At 43.3% G+C, this 19,984-nt stretch overlaps 1 protein-coding gene across 4 annotated transcripts in view; it reads left to right on the forward strand.

Annotated features, from left to right (window-relative positions):
- The window catches only part of CHPT1 (choline phosphotransferase 1), a 492,288-nt gene that overhangs the window by 315,623 nt on the left and 156,681 nt on the right, over positions 1 to 19,984 (forward strand). For all 4 annotated transcript variants that reach the window (XR_015295551.1, XM_086919155.1, XM_086919153.1 and 1 more), the window contains exon 8: positions 2,360 to 2,470. Coding sequence is in view for 3 of the 4 variants with exons in the window: in XM_086919155.1 (XP_086775281.1) it covers positions 2,360 to 2,470 (111 nt within the window). In the remaining variant the exon portion in view is untranslated. The remainder of the gene's footprint in view (positions 1 to 2,359; positions 2,471 to 19,984) is intronic.

The following is a 19,984-nucleotide window of genomic DNA, read 5'->3' on the forward strand; positions in this document are numbered from 1 at the left end:
CTGGGGACATGCATCTGGATGCCCTCCCCGAGATCTACTCAACCAAGTAACCATAACCGGGAAGCGGGTCGACTTCGATCACCTGCCACCATCCCTTGAGCCCCCTCGATCTATCGCATGGCCCTCTGTACTACACTTGGCAGCAATGGACTCAGAAGAGAAGGACATAGTCTGACACTCCAAAACTGCTGCTTCTCCTTAGTGGACCACTCCCTTCCTCGTCTGTCACAGGCAGCTAGCCCCTGAGAATCCATTCCTCTTCACGCCCCCACTGATTCAAGCCGTAGGAGAGTTACTTCTCCTAAATGGCCTCCTTGTGGGAGTACTGGCAGTTTCAGGACTTGAATGGAACAGTTTAGCCCTGCTGGCCATGTCTTCTGCTTTTGTTTAACTTCTTTTCTTTCCCTTTTAGGTCGTTGAGCATGCTATGGATCCCCTTTCTGTAACACCTATTCCCCTATCGCCCCCCCCTCCTTGACCTACACTCCAAGAAGGTTGCCAAACATTTGCTCCCCGGACCTCATCCTTTGGGCCCCTATCTCCACCAATCCTTGCCTCTCCCATGTGACTGGGGCCATAACTCTTCTGCCCCCAGGGTGCCTGAGGAACTGTACACCTCTCTGCATATCGCCTCTTCTATCCTTGTGCACTTTTCAAAGGCACACATTACTCTCTCTTCCATGGCTGGCAATCCACACATTAAACTCTTATTTCTTAGCACACAGGGGCTAAATACGCCTAACAAACGACGCAAGGTACGGAGCTAACTTCTTATGCAAGACCCCGATGTTATCTTCTTGCAAAAGACTCCCATACTCTGCCAAGACAGTATTGCATGTGTACAGAATTAACATAATTACAATCCCCAATACACGTAAAAAATTAAAACAGAAAAAATGACAGCAGTAGCTATTGTACGTCAAAACAAATGTAAACAGAATTCAGAGTGGCTTCTTTGTTCCTTTATTTCTTTTCCACTGGTGTTTCGGCGCGTGGGAAGGCTGCTTCCAAATTAACTCTAGGGCGTTGGATTTTGGGCATTATCTCTTTGGCATAGCAGGGCTCTGACTTGCCTTGTCCTTCCAATGTCCAAGCGAGGACCTCTAGGGGAAGTGTCGGCTTTGTGGGCCGCTTTCAAGGCCGTACCCTTGGATGTAATCTGTTGTGTGGGGACTTGGGCGTCTGAACATATGTTTATCAGTCATTACCATTTGAATTGTATCCGCCCTGTTTTTCTGATTTTTGGGAGTGGTGTTTTACAGGCTTTGGTGCCTACTGCTCCTGTTTGATTGTTCCTGGGGTGTGGCATATGATCACTATGGTGTGCTTCTGTCCTGTGTGGTTTTTGGTGTCTGAAGGTATGTCAAAGACCTGCTTTTGGGTGTCTGGTTTGGTATACCTCATTTGTTATGACTGGGTCAAGGGACGTGGAGGTAATGCCCTCATTACTTACCTGTAATACTCATTACTCCTAGTCCTACTCGTCCTCGACCCAGTCATACTTCCCAATCACCCTCCCGTAATCAGGTCTTTGTTTTGTTTAGTATTTTATGAAGTGCTAAGGGTTGGCTGTTGTATTGTAGGCCTTTGCAGGAGGGTTGTTGGGGTTAGCAAGCTTTGCCTGTTTTGTTTCCTGTCTGTGATTTGATACGCTCGGCTAATTTAAATTTGGCCGTAATCCCCAAAGTAAATGGGGTGAGAGGTGGAGGAAGGTCCCTCACGTACAATGTAGCCAGACTCTGGAATACTCTTACTGTACATCTTCGGTCAGAGCCTAGACATCTCCCTTTTCGAAAGCTCCTCAAAACATGGTTGTTTCAAAATGCCTCCCTATAAACCATCTAGCTCTTCCCTGTCTTGCTGCTAGCGCTGGGATGCCTTAGGGTAGCTATGCGCTCAATAAATATGGTTTTAAATAAATTAAAAAATACTACCTCATTTGTTAGGACTGAATCGGGGACGAGTAGGACTAAGAGTAATGAGAATTACAGGTAAGTAATCCGGGCAGTTGAAATGTATACACTGATTAATTCAAGAGAAGGTGGAATCTTCCTTCAGTCCATAACAAGAGATTTAAATTCTGAAAAAGATTTGACCGCTCTCTTTCATATTTAACAAGTAGAAAGTGTGATACATTTCTGAAATAGATGATTTTTTTAATGACTCTGAAGGAAGCATCATCCATCTCCTGTGGGAAAACAGATTTTACTTCTGCGAAGAACGTACAATTGGTTCAGATCTTTACAGTACATGTCTTTGAAGATGTTCTATACTTAGAAACATTTAACTAAATGAGCATTACAGTTTGCTTTTTTGTGAGTACTTTACATATTTATTTTTTATCTGTTTCTTTTTGTAGATCATTTCCTTGTTGGATTTACTGAGATATTGCGCTGGTGTCTGCATACAGATTGCTGGTCATCTACAAATACGCGTGTTCAGCATTCCATTTCATCCAGTCCCTGAGCAGGTTGAAACCCATAATGACTGACTAGTGGCCCAAGTGGAGGAGGAGATACACATGGGAGACAAAACCAAGGAAACCACCCCTGTTTCCAGCAATCCAGATGAAGGAGCATTTAATAAACATGAAATCAGTGAAAATCTAATTGATTTGGGTAACTCTACTGAACCTAAGTAGATCATGTAGAGCTAGAATGAAATTGGAGAAAAAAACTCACACTACTCATGATTAAGCCTTAAAACATTCTAAATTTTTAATTGCCATGCATCATGTAAAGCATTTGTAGTAGTTCTCAATAAGTGGTGAAACATCATTTTTGCTTTCCTGTAGAAATACTTTTATTACGAACTGCACGAAAACGTTACTACAGTGAACCAGCAAACATCTCGGGTAATTATGTTTTATACAGTTTTCTGTTTTATGGATTCGTGTGGCCTTCTGCCCTAGTTTTTATTCAATTCCAAGAGTAGTTTATTTTGCGCAAATGTAAGGTGCCGAAGATAAGAGGGAGTCGCATCACTTGATGTAAGCGCTGTGATAAGGAGGCTCCTATTCACAATTTTGCAAGCGTGAGTCATACACACTCGTGGGCAGAAGCCGTACGATCCGGACTCATATCGACTACACATTGTTCTAATCAACCTAAAGAGAAGGGGAATTCTGTGTTCTGAAAGGATGGGCTCGCACGGTGGGATCTCAGAAAAAAATAAAGTGTGAAAATGGTACTGCCGATAAACATCTTTCAAGGGTGCGGGGGGAGGTATCGAGCACCTCACTGGCCATCCTCATGCTCCCTACCAATCTGTATTGCATAATCTAGCTCGAAATGCCCAAATTATGGTTATTGCTGCTAGCAGACATTAGACCCACTATGTACCCCTGCACCTAAAGAGTCTACAGGAAAGTAAATTGAATAATGTAACGCATACATGTTATCAAAATTAATATATTAATGACAAAATGTTATGTTTTGCGTGGCAATTTGTGATTTTGAATCGAATTGAGGAAAAATGACCAAAAGTCTCTTCTCCTTCAAATGGGCACACCAATTAACTATTAATAATGCATGGATAAATGCTAGTCTTGTAAGTTAATGCAAAATGGCATGCTACTTATATTACCTAACAACCATTTCTATTTTTTATACTGCCAATGAAAGTATTTATGAAGATTTATGGAATTGTTTTGACTCTAAAGCATTGTAAAATATATTTGTGTTTATTAATGAGTTGTATGTAAATTTTTGTACGTATGTACACACTTTAAGTATTCTTCTAGACAGCATGTTATTTTCATATGGTGGTTGCTTCATGATGGCTTTATGCCGACCACCAAATCCTGCTGGTCTAGGTATTTGTGCCTTGGTAGGTACAAGGTGGGGCATTTTAATTTTTACCCTTTTTTTTAATGAAACTTTTAAATGGGCAGGGGACCATTATCTTGCAAATGCATGAGGTGGTAAGGCCTACTCTACATGACTTGCCATGGCAGATAAACATCCACCTACCCATCTTCTATGACTTACCTATAAATGATAGTGAGCTGCCATGCACAGTTCAACTGTTAACAAATGTTGAGAGAACTAGAGAATAAAAAAAAGCCCAAATACTCATTTGTAAAATAGCACCTTTCAAATGGAAAAAGCTTTTGTGGGCGACCAAGGTAACTGTTAATGGCAAGATCACTTAATAATTCTCTCATTGGAGTCAAAATATTCAACATACAGCTATGGAAATGTGCTAACACAATCATACGTCATCTATAGCTTGCTCATATATTGAGAACTGACTCCATATCGAACATTATATATTCTGCAGATGTAATTATGTTTAGGTTTTAACAATTTGATCTAAGAGAACTGTAAATAAATTATTTGTAGTTTAAGTCTACCTGTATGTGTCTATTTAAATGTCTATAAACTGCATTACTGAATTGCACAGTGTTCATATAATTGGTGCATTATTCTTAGAAAGGTATTTTCTATTCTATTTAATGCAGGGTATACATAACCATTTTAATACTAAAGCAGACATTTTAATTGAGCATGTTTTGCTTCAAATTAAATAATGTAATTTTTATAACATAACACATGCATATATGCATGCGTATGCTTACCCCATTCAGCATCAGGATAATATGACACCTCAGGACCAATGCAGTATTTCAAAATGTACCCATAACATTGTTCAAAAGCATTTGCCTTCTTTGTCTTGTATAGTGCCTTGACAATTTTATCATTGTTCCCTGTATTATCGGGGGTATTTATTGGTGCAACACTCATTGGCACTTTATTTGCACATACAAGATATAAGGTGGATTTGCATAAGATATTAACAGAATGTAACTGTACTTTGTTGTATTTCTTAGACAGAGAAACACATTTTAGAACCCACCAACAAGAGTAAGTTTTCCTACATTTTCCAGTTTTATGGTAGTTGTGGCCTGACTTACACATATCAGCAACTGATAGCTGAAACACAGGTTATATAGAGCATTTTCATTGCAAAATATAAATGCCAACGGTGATTAGGACAAAAACAATATTTTTTCAAGATTCTGCACATACTGGATAATCTGCCACCTTCTGTTTGGTTGACCAAAAGACCTTCTGAAAATTGGTTTCATTTATAATTGTAATTTTTTGCTAGAAGTCTGCAAATGTTTATATTTATTTCAGCATTATAACAAACAAACACCACATGAAACAAAAAAGAGTTCACATATGCTTTCCTCTGGGTCTCCTGTTAATACGGATACTAGATGTGTTGGTTTTCAGGGGGTAATACCGTAGTAATTTAACAGATGAGGGATTATAAAATTACCTGATAAACTTTGCATTCTTCAAACTGGGTACTATAAAGTGGGTACTAGTTTAAAAAATGTTGAATGCAAAATAACTGTACAAGACATTTGGGAGATTCAGAGGTGTACTGAATTCAACAGAAAGAAATGCAGCAAGAAAAAATAACCCCTACTCCGCAGAGGATTCATCCTAAGGAGGTTGGTACATGAGACCTCAGTGAGCCAAGAGATACTAGCTGACACCCAGCTAGAAACCCCCAATGGTGTTACTGTGCGCAGGAATGAGTAGAGGCAACATAGTGGAGATGTGCTGCCACAGCACCGGGTCCTGACTTCCATTGCCACATAGGCAGTGTTTCACCACCCTCTAGCCGGGTTTTTATTAGGTTAGGTGTTATTATTGAAGTATATTTATTTGGAACTTTTTAGAACCGTATACTGTTATTGACTCTATATATTACACCAACATTGTGAACTGGGTGGGAGGTAAGAAAGGATGATCATGGAGTCCCAAGCACAAAGAACTACAGCTGTTAATCAATACAATGTTTTTTTTAAAAGTATAAATGTCTTTGATGTCCTCAGTCTACTTCCAACATCTGTTGTAGAAAAGCTAGGCATTCACCTAGGCATTCAGTCAGTCAATCAATCAGGGTGGTAAAGCTCAACTACTCACCCGTGAGTGTCTGAAGGCACTGAGGAGGAGGGTTGGTGGCTACGTAGAGTGCTGGGATCATCTGAAGAGCCAGGTCTGAGGTCCTCCCTGAACTGCGACAGTGTGAGAGATTGCCAGAGGGGGAGGGTGTTCCAGGCTCTGGCTGCGAGGTAGGAGAAGGACTTTCCTTCAGTTCTGGTCTTGTTGATGCGTGGGACGGGGGCCAGAGAGAGCTGGGCTTAGTGCAGGTGTCTTTTGGGTATGTGGAAGGAGAGGCGGCTGTTCAGGTATGCAGGTCCGGTGTTGTGAAGGGCCTTGTATGCGTGGGTGAGGAGTTTGAAGGTTATTCTTCTTTCGACTGGAAGCCAGTGGAGGTCGCGGAGGTGTTGGGTGATGTGACTGCGACATGACTGCGACGGGGATGTCGAAGATCAGTCTGGGTGCAGCGTTCTGGACAGTGTAGTGTTTGCGAAGGAGTTTCTTGTTGATTCCGGCATAGAGAGTGTTGCCGTAGTCCAGTCTGCTGCTGATGAGTGAGTGTATGACAGTTTTTCTGGTTTCGGTTGGGATCCTTCTGAAAGTCTTTTCAAAGCATGCAAAATATGTGTTGAAGCAAGTCGAGGAACGGCGTTAATCGGGCAGTTCCTTGTGAGTGATGAGTCTAGTATGATGCCGAGGTTTTGTGAATAGTCGGTCGGTGGGGGAATTTCGAGGGCGAGGGCCACCAGGAGTCGTCCCAAGCTGGGAGGTGGAGCCAAGAATGAGGACTTCTGTCTTTTCTGAGTTGAGCTTCAGGCAGCAGTTCTTTATCCAGGTGGCAACGACTTTCATCCCTTCTTAGAAGTTGTGTTTGGTGATGTTGGGTTCCTCGGTGAGGGAGAGGATCAGCTGGGAGTCGGCGTAAGAGACAATGTTGATCCTGTGGTTCCTGACGATGGTTGCGAGGGGGGCCATGTAGATAATAAACAGGGTGGGGCTGAGGGAGGAGCCCTGGGGCACTCCACAGTTGGTCTCTGTCGGTTCCGAGAGGTAGGGAGGTAGTCTGACCCGCTGAGTTCTGCCGGGGAGGAAGGAGCGTATCCAGTCAGGGCATTGCCTCGGATGCCGGCGTTGTTGAGTCTGTTGAATTGGGTGCGATGGGAGATGGTGTCTGTCTTGGTTCGCCTTTCAGATAATACAGAGTCTCCCACAGGGTGATTCATACACGGTGGAGCAGGAGACATAACACACAACAACACCTAGAAAGGGGTTTACTTCACAAAATGCAAAGACTCTTTTTAGAATAAAGCTTAGGGTTTTATTTATGCAATACTCTCTAACAGAAAGGCTTTCCCAGATGCCAACTGAACCACATTCAAATGTACATAGAGATATATATTTATATGCAAGCAATAATAACACACTTGGTAAATGCAACTGCTACATGCATGAATAATACTAATGAATAAACAAGCAGTAAATAGTACTGGACGTCCTGCGAGAAATAATCAGAAAGATATATACACTAAATACATCAAATGATTATTTTGGATGTGCACTCTGACTCATTGACACATCACAAAGAAAACACCTTAAATGATCAAAGCTTCTGGACACACATCAGAATGGCAATAATCAAAACTCAACACCTCACCTGGTGCAAACACTGCATCTTAGCCCACTCCATAACGGGGGATTTAGCAGCCAGGGATAAGAGCCTGAGCAACCAGGGTTCCGCTGTACCGAAGTAGATGTGTCCATCCCCATCCGTATTCCAAAATCCCGGTTTCAAAGTCGACAACCCTCCGCTTTCTAATCTCAAAACACACACCAGAAGGTTCGAGAGCCTTCTCCTCTGCGCCAAGGAAACTTACTGGAACTGGTCAGCTTCCAGGCAAGCATTCCACGGCAGGAAGGAATTCCCATGTTCCCTCTACATTCTCACATGTTCCATTCTTTATCTTGAGGAAGCTTACAAAAGCCTTCCAGGGTCCATTAAACAATATCTGACAAAACAATCCTTGAACGTCATTAGCCCAAGCGACTTGCAAACACTACGGGGGCCAGTCTGTGCTCACAGAAAAGCTCAAGCAAGGGAGAGTCAGAATTCAGATTGACATGAGGCCATGTCAAAGCCAATAGTAAGAACTTAATAATACTTGCCAATGTACAACACAATGCACATTTATGCACCACTGCCTGTAGCATCACATACTTCATCTCTCAATGTACAACACAGTGCACATTTGTGCACCACTGCTCATAACACTGCACTTCGAGACCAAAAAGTACACAAATGCACTTCCCACACGTTCTGGTTTGGCAAGTCTGTTCTACTGTGACAGCTCCCACTTCAAAACTACGAGAAGAGAACCAAGACATATGCAGGACGTCATATATTCAGGCTAGGATAAAAGTCAATTAAAATGATGGTAGTCAAAGGTTGTCACAGGCTGTCAGACCATAAGAGTGCCTCTAGCACTACAGTGTTGAATGTAGCCGAGAGGTCCAGGAGGATGAGGGCTGCCGTTTTGCCCTGGTCGAGGAGGGAGCAGTCACCATAGTTGTATTTAAAGACAGGACAGTGGATTGTTCTCTTCCCTAAACTCAAACTTGTTATGCACAGGCCACATCTAAGGTAGACTAGCCAGTGAGCAAAGACCCAGGAGACTAGTGGATGATGATTGATGGTAATGTTGTCAACTCCAGGCCCATTCCTTGACAAAGCAATGTAGGACATGGAGAGTAGACCTAGCACTAACCTTGCTGTAGTAAAAGTAGCCCTGGTTGATCGGGGCAGCAACAGCAGGCTTAGATCAGCCCAGTCCAGTACGAGACTGAAGGAGGCCAGGCCCAGCAACAGTAGCATACTCGTGGTACAGAAAAGGCTTTTTGGGGCTAAATCTGAAATAAGTGTTACAGATTTTGTTTGGTGATAATTGTGAGATAGTAGCAAACGCTGTACAATCTGTAGCAGTATGTAACAGCGTAACACACCCTAAAAACCATGCATAACAGGAGAGATTAAAAGTAGCACCGGTAGTTAATGAGCTATATGCTCATAAAAAGCCCTTGATAACATTTCCAGTACTTCCAAGGAGTACCATGTAAGGTTGACCCTCCCTAGAAGTGTTATAGATTAATTTGTCCTGAGCTCGTTTTCAGAAATTGATGATAAAAAGGTGCAATTTTCAGCAGAATTTCCAAAAAGCTAGAAGTGATAGTTTATAAAATGCAGGGTTCATTGGCCTATCAGGTACCATAACATTTAACTATATTTATACAGTTTAATTCCTTTGCTGTACCTTCCAAGCAGATTCTCAATTATATGTTTGTAACTGAGAATCTTCTCGAAAGGGGCAGAATAGCAAAAAATACACTATCTGGAAATCTAAGGGAGTACAGGAGGCCTAGAGCGTCATTACACACATCCATAAGAGACCAGTTACATTATTCTCACATGTTATGGGTTCATAAAGAAGATAAATAAGTGCCACTGAGTGGTGTATTACTACAAATCGTCAAGCAGAGGTTTCATTCCATCTGCATTTCAGCTGATACATGAAGGGTTCTTCATTCTACAATAAAATGCCCATGCATGCAATTTAAATACGAGTTTTCACCACTTAGATGTTAGACATCTGCTACAGCATACATCTGTAAATGTAGGTCTGGTAGCTCAATGACCTGTTATGTTATGTAGATTTGTAGAGTGTACTATCACCCGGGAGGGTATTCTGGCACTAAGCAGGCGTGCGGAAAGCCAAAATTAAGGCCTAGTGGAACTACTCAAAAAGCCAGCTTCTTGCAGAATTCAAGAAGTGAGGAAGAGGATTTTATGTGTAGTGGCAGTTTGTTCCTAGCTGTAGGACCGATACAGGGGAAAATTCTGGACAAGTAGAGGTGTCTAGAAGGTTTGTAAAAGCAGATGCAATTGTTGTGGTCGGCTGGGCCAGTGTTATGTAGTGCCTTTAAAGTGTGGGAGAGGAGTTTGAACTGCGCTAGTTTGTGCAAGGAGAGCAAGAGGTGCTCCTTACGGTGCTGTGTGATGTGAGTGCAGCGTGTGAGGCTGAGAGTGATTCTGGCCACTAAATGGTCAACAGCTTTCTGGTGAATTTTTTTCTTGTCATCCTGGAATAGAAGGTGTTCCTGTTGTCCAATTTGCTGGAGACGAGGGAATGCATGACTGTTTTCCAGGTGTTGATTGGGAGCCATTTAAAAATCTTCCTGAGCATCTTCAGGGTGTGGAGGCATGAGTCGGTGACGTTGTTGGCTTTGGATGGTATGTCGAGTTTGCTGATGATGATAATCCTGAGGTACTTAGAAATGGGTTGTTGGGTGACAGTCTTAGCTCTGTTGCCCACCGGTCCTACAGTGAAGTGCTCTTACCTAAAAACACAATTTCTGTCTTGTTGGTGTTCATATTTAGACAGTATGTCTTCATCCAGTTTGAGATTTCACTCATCCATGTCAAAAACAATGGGAGAGCAAGGGAAAGGAAGTGCTGCGTCCTTATCCCCTGTGTAATATATGTTAAACAATGATTGCCAAACCCAATCAATGTGTGGTACAGTCATTAGTAGGCAGTGTTTGGAACCCACTGGGTTTGTTAAAAGACCCCTCACACACCAACCTAGTTGGTGTCATGCTTCATCATTGGGGTCCCAACCGGATGGCCGAATGCCTCCCGGTTGTGCAACGATGCCTGATTACAGCGTAGCTGATGTGGTGCAAGTATGTGATGCGATGTGATGTGAATTAAAAATACCTCTTAGAATCCTTGCCTGTGTATTTTTATTAGCGGCGGCTCAGGATAGGATTAAAAATGTGTGTTGCAACTAAAAAAGAATTAATTATCTGATAGTTGTCTATGTGGTAGGCCTACATGAGTCAGCCCGCAGGGGAATGTAGGAGGGGCTGTCTTCAGGACTGTGAATAGTGGTGAGTGGCAATGTGTGTAGTGTCATGTGAAAAACTAGTACCTACACACGCGCTAAGATGTGTGGACTGCAGGTCTACGTACTTACGGAAACTTTTAGAAAAATGACCTGTGGGAAAAGGAACCGCCCAGAACATATATATACACAGGGCAGACAGACAGCATATTTACAGTGGTATTTAAGCAACATAAAATGCAATCTTAAGTGCTAGGGTCATCCAAACTGACCTGCCTGGTGATTAGTACATTTAAATGCATATATACATATGGTGGACATGCTACATGCAGAAGTTGTGCAGCAGCTAGTATGGTAATATCCAGTCTTAGCGTTTTGCTATGAAGCTGTCAGGGTTCTTAGTGACAATGAAATGGCAACCAAGCGTTGTCACAATGTTGGCTGTGGTCACCGTGTTGTACAGTGCTGCAGCGTGTTAAAATGGAAGCAATCCACAGTGATGAATGAGCTTGTGTGTGGGCTTTATGCAAGTGAACGCACTCGTGGGAAACCGGCACTATGCCGTCATGCGAGGCGCGCAGGTATAAAGATATGCGCTATTAAAAGCAAATGCAAGGTAAGCGGGATCGCTTCAGAAAGCAGTGCTGTTTTTAAAAGATAAATAATTACACTATGGTTGAGTTTTAACAGCTGATCAGGGCTCGGGAGGAGTTCGCTCTGTCAGACTCTGGGGAGAGAAATGTCGGCGTGAGAGGCATGTGAGACATAAGATAGAAAATGCTCACGGATGTCTCTTGGTTTTATCAGCAGCGCAACCTTACTTTGTATCAGAGCGTAACCCGCCAAAAACCTGTTGTGGTCTTCCGTCATCCCTGATGGTAAGGGGGCCCTGCTCGGGCTCGGTTTAAGTATCAACTGTATCAGTTGAGTATGTGCCGGTGTGGGAGGGCCGAACTCATTGTGTATGCGTAGCGGTAAGAAGGTATCGCGCACGCATGCGCGGCAGTGAAATGCTATTGCACACGCATGCGTGGATGATGACAGCTTGTCATCGGGTGCGCATGCGCAAAAAGGCTCATGGCGCAAAGTGGTCCATATTGGAATGATGCTATGCTCGAGGAGTTATAATGATGCATCGGGTGTGGTGTATACAATGAGAACTCTGCTATGCACTCGAGCGGGGTGTAGGCTAACAGAGTGAAAGTTATGGACCTCATGCGGAGTCCCATGATGGTGGCGGTTCACTGTGCGCTGTAGGGGGAAGGTGGGTTCAGCCTGAAGAGTGAAGCCAGTAAGGCCTAATGATATGGGTTGCGCAGGCTGGGTGGTGTGTCTGGCGTAATGTATAAGAAGGCCTGACTCTGTTGGTCTCGCAATCTGGCTAATTTATATGGCATAATGTGTTTGGTTTAGTCAGAGGGGAAAAGTGATGTGGCCGCAGGTTAGCTCTGATACACAAGAGGCTGGTGCACAAGTCTGGGTATCTCCATTGGGTGTCTATGGTCTTCTGAGACTGTTCCAGGGGATATTGTCGTTCAGGCCTGTGATGTGGCTTGATAGACTATATATCCATCTCTGTTCTTTCTAAAGCAGGCGGCTCTGGATGTTTGGTAAATTGGGGTCTATTGCTTCTATGACCATCCATTTCATGTCATTGGTCGTATGGCCAGTCTCAAAAAAGTGGTTTGTCATCCTGGTGGTCTTTTTCTTGCACTGCATGGTGCTGCGGTGTTCGCAAATCATTGTTTTGAATTTGCGAGTTGTCATGCCGATGTATGTCAGGTTGGAGTGGCAGACGATCCGATATATGACATGTTCAGTGTTGCACTTAGTGTGTTTTCTCAACTCCCATATCTTTCCTGGTTCCAAGTTGAGGTTTTTCACGGTCTCAGTGATGTGGCAAACACTGCAGTTCTCGCACGGGAAGTGACCTGTGATCAGGGAGCCCCCAGGCATTGAGAACAGTACTCACAGGTCTTACTCGTGGTGTCGGTCTACTAGACACAATGGCGTCTTTTATAGATCTGGCTCTCTTGTTAGAGAGAAGGGGCGGTGCCCAGTTAAGGTTGCCTGTCTTCAGTATTTTCCAGTGCTTCCGGATGATCTGTGAGACTTTGTTAAAAACTGTGTTGTATGTTGTCACACATGTTAGGGGTGATAGGGTAGAGTCTCGCGTTTGTGTTTTAATAAGTCCTTCGCGGTTCTGGTTTCTGGCCCTCTTTTTGGCTTTGTTCGTAATGTGCTTGGGGTGTCCTCGTTGGTGTGGTTTGTTGCTCAGGTCTATGGCTTGGGATTTATAATCTTTGATTTCGCTACAGTTTCTGCGTAGCCGGAGGTATTGGCCATAGGAGAGGTTTTCGCGAAGTGGTCTTGGATGGAAACTGGTGAAGTGAAGTAGAGAGTTACGAGCGGTGGGTTTGAAATGAGTTTTGCTCTTGAGACCTCCTGCCGCTTCAATGTCCAGATCGAGAAATGTGCTCTGTTGTTTGTGGAAATTGTTTATGAAACGGAGATTGGGATCACATGTGTTGAGCCATTCACAGAATTTGACAAGGGATTCACTGGTTCCTTCCCAAATCAATAGGATGTTGTCAATGTAACGTTTATAACATTTGATTTGGGGAATTCGTGGTTGGTCGTTGTCAAGTAGATGCTTTTTTCTCGAAGTCATATACGTACAGGCCTGCTACACTGGAAGCGAAGACATTGAGGTTCCGTACTTCTGGAGGTAGAGCCTGCCTTCGTACTCAAGGAAATGTTATTTTAGTGTAAGTGTAGCACACTCAAGAACGAAAGATGTAGAAGTTTGATGTTGCCAGTTGGAGTTGTTCAAGGCATTTTCTAGTACTCAGAGGGTGTCATCAAGTGGGAGACTCTACATCGAGGCTCACCAGGAGTGAAGTGTTAGGGTCATAGGGCAGGGCCATTATTAGGCCTAGTAGGTCTTTGGTGTCTTTTAGGTAAGGGCTGGTCAATTGTACCTGGGATTGCAGAAAATGGTCGCAGTAGCGTGACAAGGGTTCTAATAATGATCCAATACCCGAGACTATTGGGCGTCCGGGTGGTGGAATTATATTATTGTGAGTTTAGGAACAACATAAAAGTAAGGTATTTTGGCTAGTGTGGATGTATACGAAAATAGCATTTGTGCTGTACGCATTTAAAGCAATGTTTCATTCCAAGCATATAGTTGACATTTGTAAATGCTGTCTGAATGAATCACGAAAATACATTTATGAAAATGGCTCATTAATACAGAAAAGAAAAGGTGCAGAAACCATTTCATGTCATATTACATATAACTGTTTGAATGTGGACAAGTTCAAATATTGTCTCTGGAAGTTTTCAGAGAATTCTAGTTTTCTATGAATAGTTCTACTTTAAGCAGATTACTCTGTGCCAAAAAATGAAAAATACAAATTTGGAAAAATTAATAATCATATAAAAAAAGAGTTCCAAAGTTAGAACTTTGTTTTGAAAAATGAAGGTTGAATTCAGAGTCTCTCAGAACACTGTGTGTCAAATCAAGAGTCAGTGTTATGGTCTGGAGAAAACATCAAATCTTTCAAGTCTGTAAAGAATTTGTCTACCATTGTAGGTGAAAGTTGGATTACCTTGTTAAGAAGATCAAACGCACATAGATGTGAAGCATCACCGTCGGCATTGGTCGCATTAGCAATGTTCGAATCAGATGGTACCTGTGTGCCTGTTGTTTCTCGTACCTCACCTTCAGCATTTTGCCTCTGTAAGATCTCAATGAATGCCGTCATTAGAATTGGTAGCCGCTGGGGACAACACAGTGCATGGGCCATTACTGGTTCAAGCAATGTATCAACATCCGTTAGCATTACTGATGGGAGCGTGAGACAGGTGTCTAACAGGCATTCTTCTCCACATAGCAGGCAGCGTAGAACAGGTAAGATGCAATCTTGCCAAATTGGTCTGAATGAAAGCAATCATGTGGTATTTAATTCTCTTAGACGAGGTAATTCCAAAATTTAGACGATGCGCTCACAACACTTCATTGCTAGTAGAATTGTCTCCACGGTGATCTGGGTGTCGCTCATGGATTGGCTTGCCATATCGAAGAAGTAGGAGTAAAAATAGTATCTCTGCAGCGAGTCCCAAAATGAGAGGCAATCCGCCAAACACAGAGTGCACGAAGTTTTGAAATATTCCTAGTACTGCTTCAAAAGATGCTAAAAGTCCAGAAAAAACTGTCTTAAATACATGTACAATACCACTCGTATCATACATGTTTAAGATACGACTTAACATTTCCGAGAAATGTATAGGGCAATTTGTAGTTAAGAGGGCATGTATCTCTGCAGAAGTCCTTGCGACTTGCAGATCGTAGGTCTCTGGCCGAGGTCAGTGGCACAGATTTCTGTAAAAGGATGGCTTTCATTCTGCCTAAAGTATCAATTTGTATAGAAGAGATGTTCAGTGAAGGCCATAACGGCGACTCCCGGTCTGTCATGGTTTTTGGAAACAATACTAGCATACAGCAAGTGACCCTGGCTGACACAGTTACGAGATAGAGTAAACCTGGCAACATGCCACAGCAGCTGTGATTGTTCAACATGAGGTAACTTCCATTCCAAAGTTGTCCAAAAATTGGATCAATCATCGCAGCTGGTGAACCTTGCAGGTGGCAGGATAAGTTGTTAGAGGAACCATCGCAGGCCCTGGGTAAATTAATACCCTGACAAAGGATAGAACCGCTTAGTGCGTTTTCACAATTTTTACCTGTAAGAAACACTTCTTTCCCCCCTCTCCTACATCGGTGTGTGTATTGTAATTCCCAGGATGTCTTGATGTATTCTTTACCCAACCTGTGCCTGCTGGTATATGTTTTAGGCAATATTGAAAATGGAAAATTGTAACAGGCAGAGTGATTGTTCCGTGTATAATCCATTCAGTGGCTGGCTTTTCAGCGACTGTAAATGGCAATCTTTACAGTTTTTCAAAGATGAGCACCGTATAGTCTGCTCCCCTCTGTGCCTGTTTGATCTGTTTATCAGTGAGATTGAATTCTGAAAACAGTGACGTAGTATTGATTAAACGCCAAGGCACATAGAACGTATTTGCGACTGATCATGTTGTAACATGACGATGTCCTGTTCCATGATGTCTATGGCAGAGGATACTATGCCGTCCAAAGAATATATCCTGGACGACAGAGTTGTTAACCTATTGTCAACTACAGAGAGAGTTTTCTCTTAATTAATACGATCAATTTCTCGCATTCTTTCTGCAGTCTCCGCTTGCGTAATCTTCCATGCTTCATCATAAGCAGCATATATACCGGCATATATAAAACAATTATGGGTTTGTAGGTCCTTGCAAGAAGTCCCTTAGATCAGCGCCATCTTTAAGTAAAGATAATTGCTGTTTTACATCCTTGAGTGTAGACCTATGTAACCATTCAAGGCACAGTTTCACTACAATGTACGTTGTTACTATTCCTGGATGCTGTCTTTGAACATATCTTGGATCTGGCCTAGTGAATTTGAACCCCCGTGTTTTATTCAGGAATTTATTTTGACAGGTGTTTGTGTCTGTGGGCCAGATTAACCATTTTTAGGTCGAGACTGGCGTAGGCTGCGCACATGCGCAGTCTCGCCAGCGAGACTTAATGTCTCTCAGTAGCGAGGGTAAACCCCGCCCCTCTTCTCCATCGGCTGGCCTCGTAAACGGCAGCCAGCCATTGAAGAAGAGGGCTCAGTGATGTCATTTTGTTGCTCTAAGCCCCGTCCTTTTCGGAATGAGGGGCGTGTTTTTTTTGTTTCTTTCTCTCAGTGACGTCCTCCGTCAAAAACACGCCCCCCAGTCTGAAAAGGACTGGGCTTAGATACAAAGAAGAACCATTTTTCTGTAAGCCCCGTCCTTTTCAGACTGGGGGCCATGTTTTTGACTGTTGTTTACAGCAGAGAAAGAATGTCAAAAACACGCCCCCAATCGCAAGAGGACGGGGCTTAGAGACAAATGGCGAATTACTGCAAGCTGTGCCCTGGTGTAACTTGTGTAAACGTTATAGAAAATGCCTTTTGTTTAGTCTATTGACCAGAGTTTGCCATTGGTGGAGATGCTGATTTGTGTCATGCTAGAGGTTTGCGAGGTTACGGTGGTGAAGCAATAGCCTTCACTGAAAATGCCTCGCGATCGGCGCTAAGCGCGTGCTTAGTGGTCCGTGTGGCGGAAGTAAAAAGCTTTGTTCGCCATAATTTGGCAGGGTATGCTCAGACGTGAGTCCCTTGCTCACTTTGCCACTGGATTCAAGCAAGCCGGGCTGAAGACGGCTGAAATGCCAGAAACCGGTCCTTGGAAGCTTGTTTCCGGTCCAGGGAAGACATGGCTTGGCAGTTCGGGCTGGACTGTTCCCATGAGCCACAGGGTCAGACTGATTTGCATATGGCCATGTCTGAACTGGGGTGGCAGAGTGGGCTAAAGAACGGTGATGGATTAAACCCAGATCTGTTGACTGGGTGTGAGTGTTTGATTGGTTCAGATGCTCCATCCATCACCACTCCTTTTGTACCGGAAAGTAAAAAGCATTGCCTGGCAGCAACCGTAGTTTCTTGCTCACAGTTAGACATCTGCCAGGCGCGTGCGCAGTGCAAATTTTGCTCTGAAGTGTGGAGGAAACGCTGTGCTGTATCTTACACTACCCATTGCCCTGTTGGTCAGAAGCGCTCAAGATGTCTCTGCTTTTTCATGTGCTCTTCTTGGTTGCCGCCCGACACTTTGGGCTCGGTACACCCCCGAATGGGATTCCGTGGACGCGCGCCCATTGCCTGGCTGGTACGATGAGGCCAAGTTCGGGATATTTCTGCACTGGGGAGTCTTCTCTGTACCTTCATATGGCTCCAAATGGTTTTGGTGGCACTGGGAAGGCGAACAGAAAGCTGATTACGTAAACTTCATGAAAAAAAACTATGCCCCAGGTGCGACGTACGTCGACTTTGCACCCGGCTTCAACGCGGAGTTCTTCGACCTGGACGCGTGGGCCGAGCTTTTCAAGGCTGCGAGGGCCAAGTGAGTGCGGGAAAGTAATGAGGGTGGCAGGACGGGAGGGATATAATAAAACAAAACTCTCCGGTTGCTCTGCTCGCACCGTCAACATCGACATACCTTGACAGTTTGCATGCATTTATGAAAGGGAGCTGTCTGTTTGAGTTGAATGTGCGTGTGTGGCTCTGTGTGTGGCTGTGTGTGTGTGTGTGTGTGTGTGTGTGGCTCTCTGCGTGTGTGTGGCTCTGTGTGTGGGTGTGGCTCTGTATGTGTGGCTCTGTGTGTGGCGGCTCTGTGTGTGTGTCTGTGGCTCTGTGTGTGCGTGTGGCTCGCTGTGTGTGGCTCTCTCTGTGTGTATGTAGCTCAGTGTGTGTGTGGCTCTGTGTGTGTGTGTGGCTCTGTGTGTGTGTGTGGCTCTGTGTGTGTGTGTGGCTCTGTGTGTGTGTGTGGCTCTGTGTGTGGCTTTGTGTGAGTGTGGCTCTCTGTGTGAGTGTGTCTCTCTGTGTGTGTGGCTCTCTTTGTGTGTGGCTCTCTGTATGTGTGTGTGGCTCTGTGTGTGTGTGGGGGGGTCTCTGTGTGTGTGGCTCTGTGTGTGTGTGTGTGTGTGTGTGTTGCTCTGTGTGTGTGTATGTGGCTCTGTGTGTGTGTGTGTGCGTGTGTGTGTGTGCAAATGCAATAGGTCTCGCATTTACAAGAGATTAAGCTATTGGCATTGTAAATGACAATGCCATTTATTTATCTGTATCCAAAACCCACACATAAATAAAAAGTAGGACATTTACAATGCCAATAGCTCTAACTTTTGCGAAGGCGAGACCGTTGCATTGTAAATGCTTGTTTTCAATCTGGATCTGTTTTGCTGTGATGCAAAATAATAGTATGCACGTCGACCTCCCCCTCTGAAGTGTTATTGCTATCAGGTGTAGGTATGGACGGATTGTTTAGATCTTTTATCTTGGCAAACCCAAGACAAGATGTCTGTTGGACAGTGTCATTCAAAAACATAATTTGCTCTGGGATGATGCAGGCTCTAAATAAGGCTTCTAATCCCCAGACAGTTTTTGCCTCAATGTTGTCTTTCCTTAGTGGAAACCGAGTGAAGACAGCTGAGCATAAAAGGCAGCAGAATAAATTAGTTTGGTATTGGTCAGCATACTTTTCATTCCTGTCTTATTAATATTTTTAAAGTAAAATGATTCTGGATTGGAAATATTAAAACCTGAAAAGTATGGAAATGTTCCCAAAAAATGTTTTTGAGCTACCCTTTGGTCGCGTAGGACAATGTTCCTATTGGTTATACATCAATACATTTCTAGGGTTTGCAGATTTGTGCAAGAAATGATGACCATAGTGATTATAACAATACATTTGTTCATAATCTGATGAACATCTAAGTATTCATGATTTGTAGACTTTGCAGACATTTCTAAGTCTGACATCATATTACTAACAGTCTCAAAGTCCCAATCATCAGAAAAGGTACTAGATGAAAAAAAATAATTCAAGGACATCTTGAACTGGTGTGGAATCTTCAACAGCTCTGCCGGGCCAAAAATGTCATAATCGGTTCTGTCCCAAGCTATACCACCAGGTATAGGAATGGCTCTGATGTTCATTGATGACAAGTCTCTTTGTTCACTATGAGTTGATTTGTGTGGCTTGAGGAGTAAGTTGATGTTCTTACTTGCTGTGTCTTTTTTAACACATTTTCCATTTATCAGCATTCCCAAAGTTATTACCAGAGTCAACCAAAATAGAAGGAAAAGCACCCCCAACACAATCCAAAGTTCAATCTATGGTGAAACCAGATAAGTCATTTCCAAGTATTGAAAAAGGTCTGTTGCTTGTTCTTTCAAAGTTCTTTTTACTGGTGTTGTTTCAGGTTTGCTGGGATCCTCAGAAAACGTATCAAAGTTAATGAAATAGCCAGAGCCTGTTCTGTCAATTGTAGGGATTGCATCATGATTCGTTGAAATCGCTGGAAACACTTGATCACGTGTTACATTTGTGTAGTCGGATGCTACTTCATTATAGACAGGTGTTTCTTGACGAACTGTTGTTTGGGTCTCAAGAGGAACAAGTTCCATAGCTTTGTTGCATAGACCTTCATTTCGCACTGCAGTCTTCAAAGGTGATGAGTTTGAACCTCTTGGATAGTAGCCAGATTAGGGAGTC

The sequence above is a fragment of the Lissotriton vulgaris genome, chromosome 1_1 (genome assembly GCF_964263255.1).
Source record: "Lissotriton vulgaris chromosome 1_1, aLisVul1.2, whole genome shotgun sequence".
NCBI classification, from domain to species: Eukaryota; Metazoa; Chordata; class Amphibia; order Caudata; family Salamandridae; genus Lissotriton; species Lissotriton vulgaris.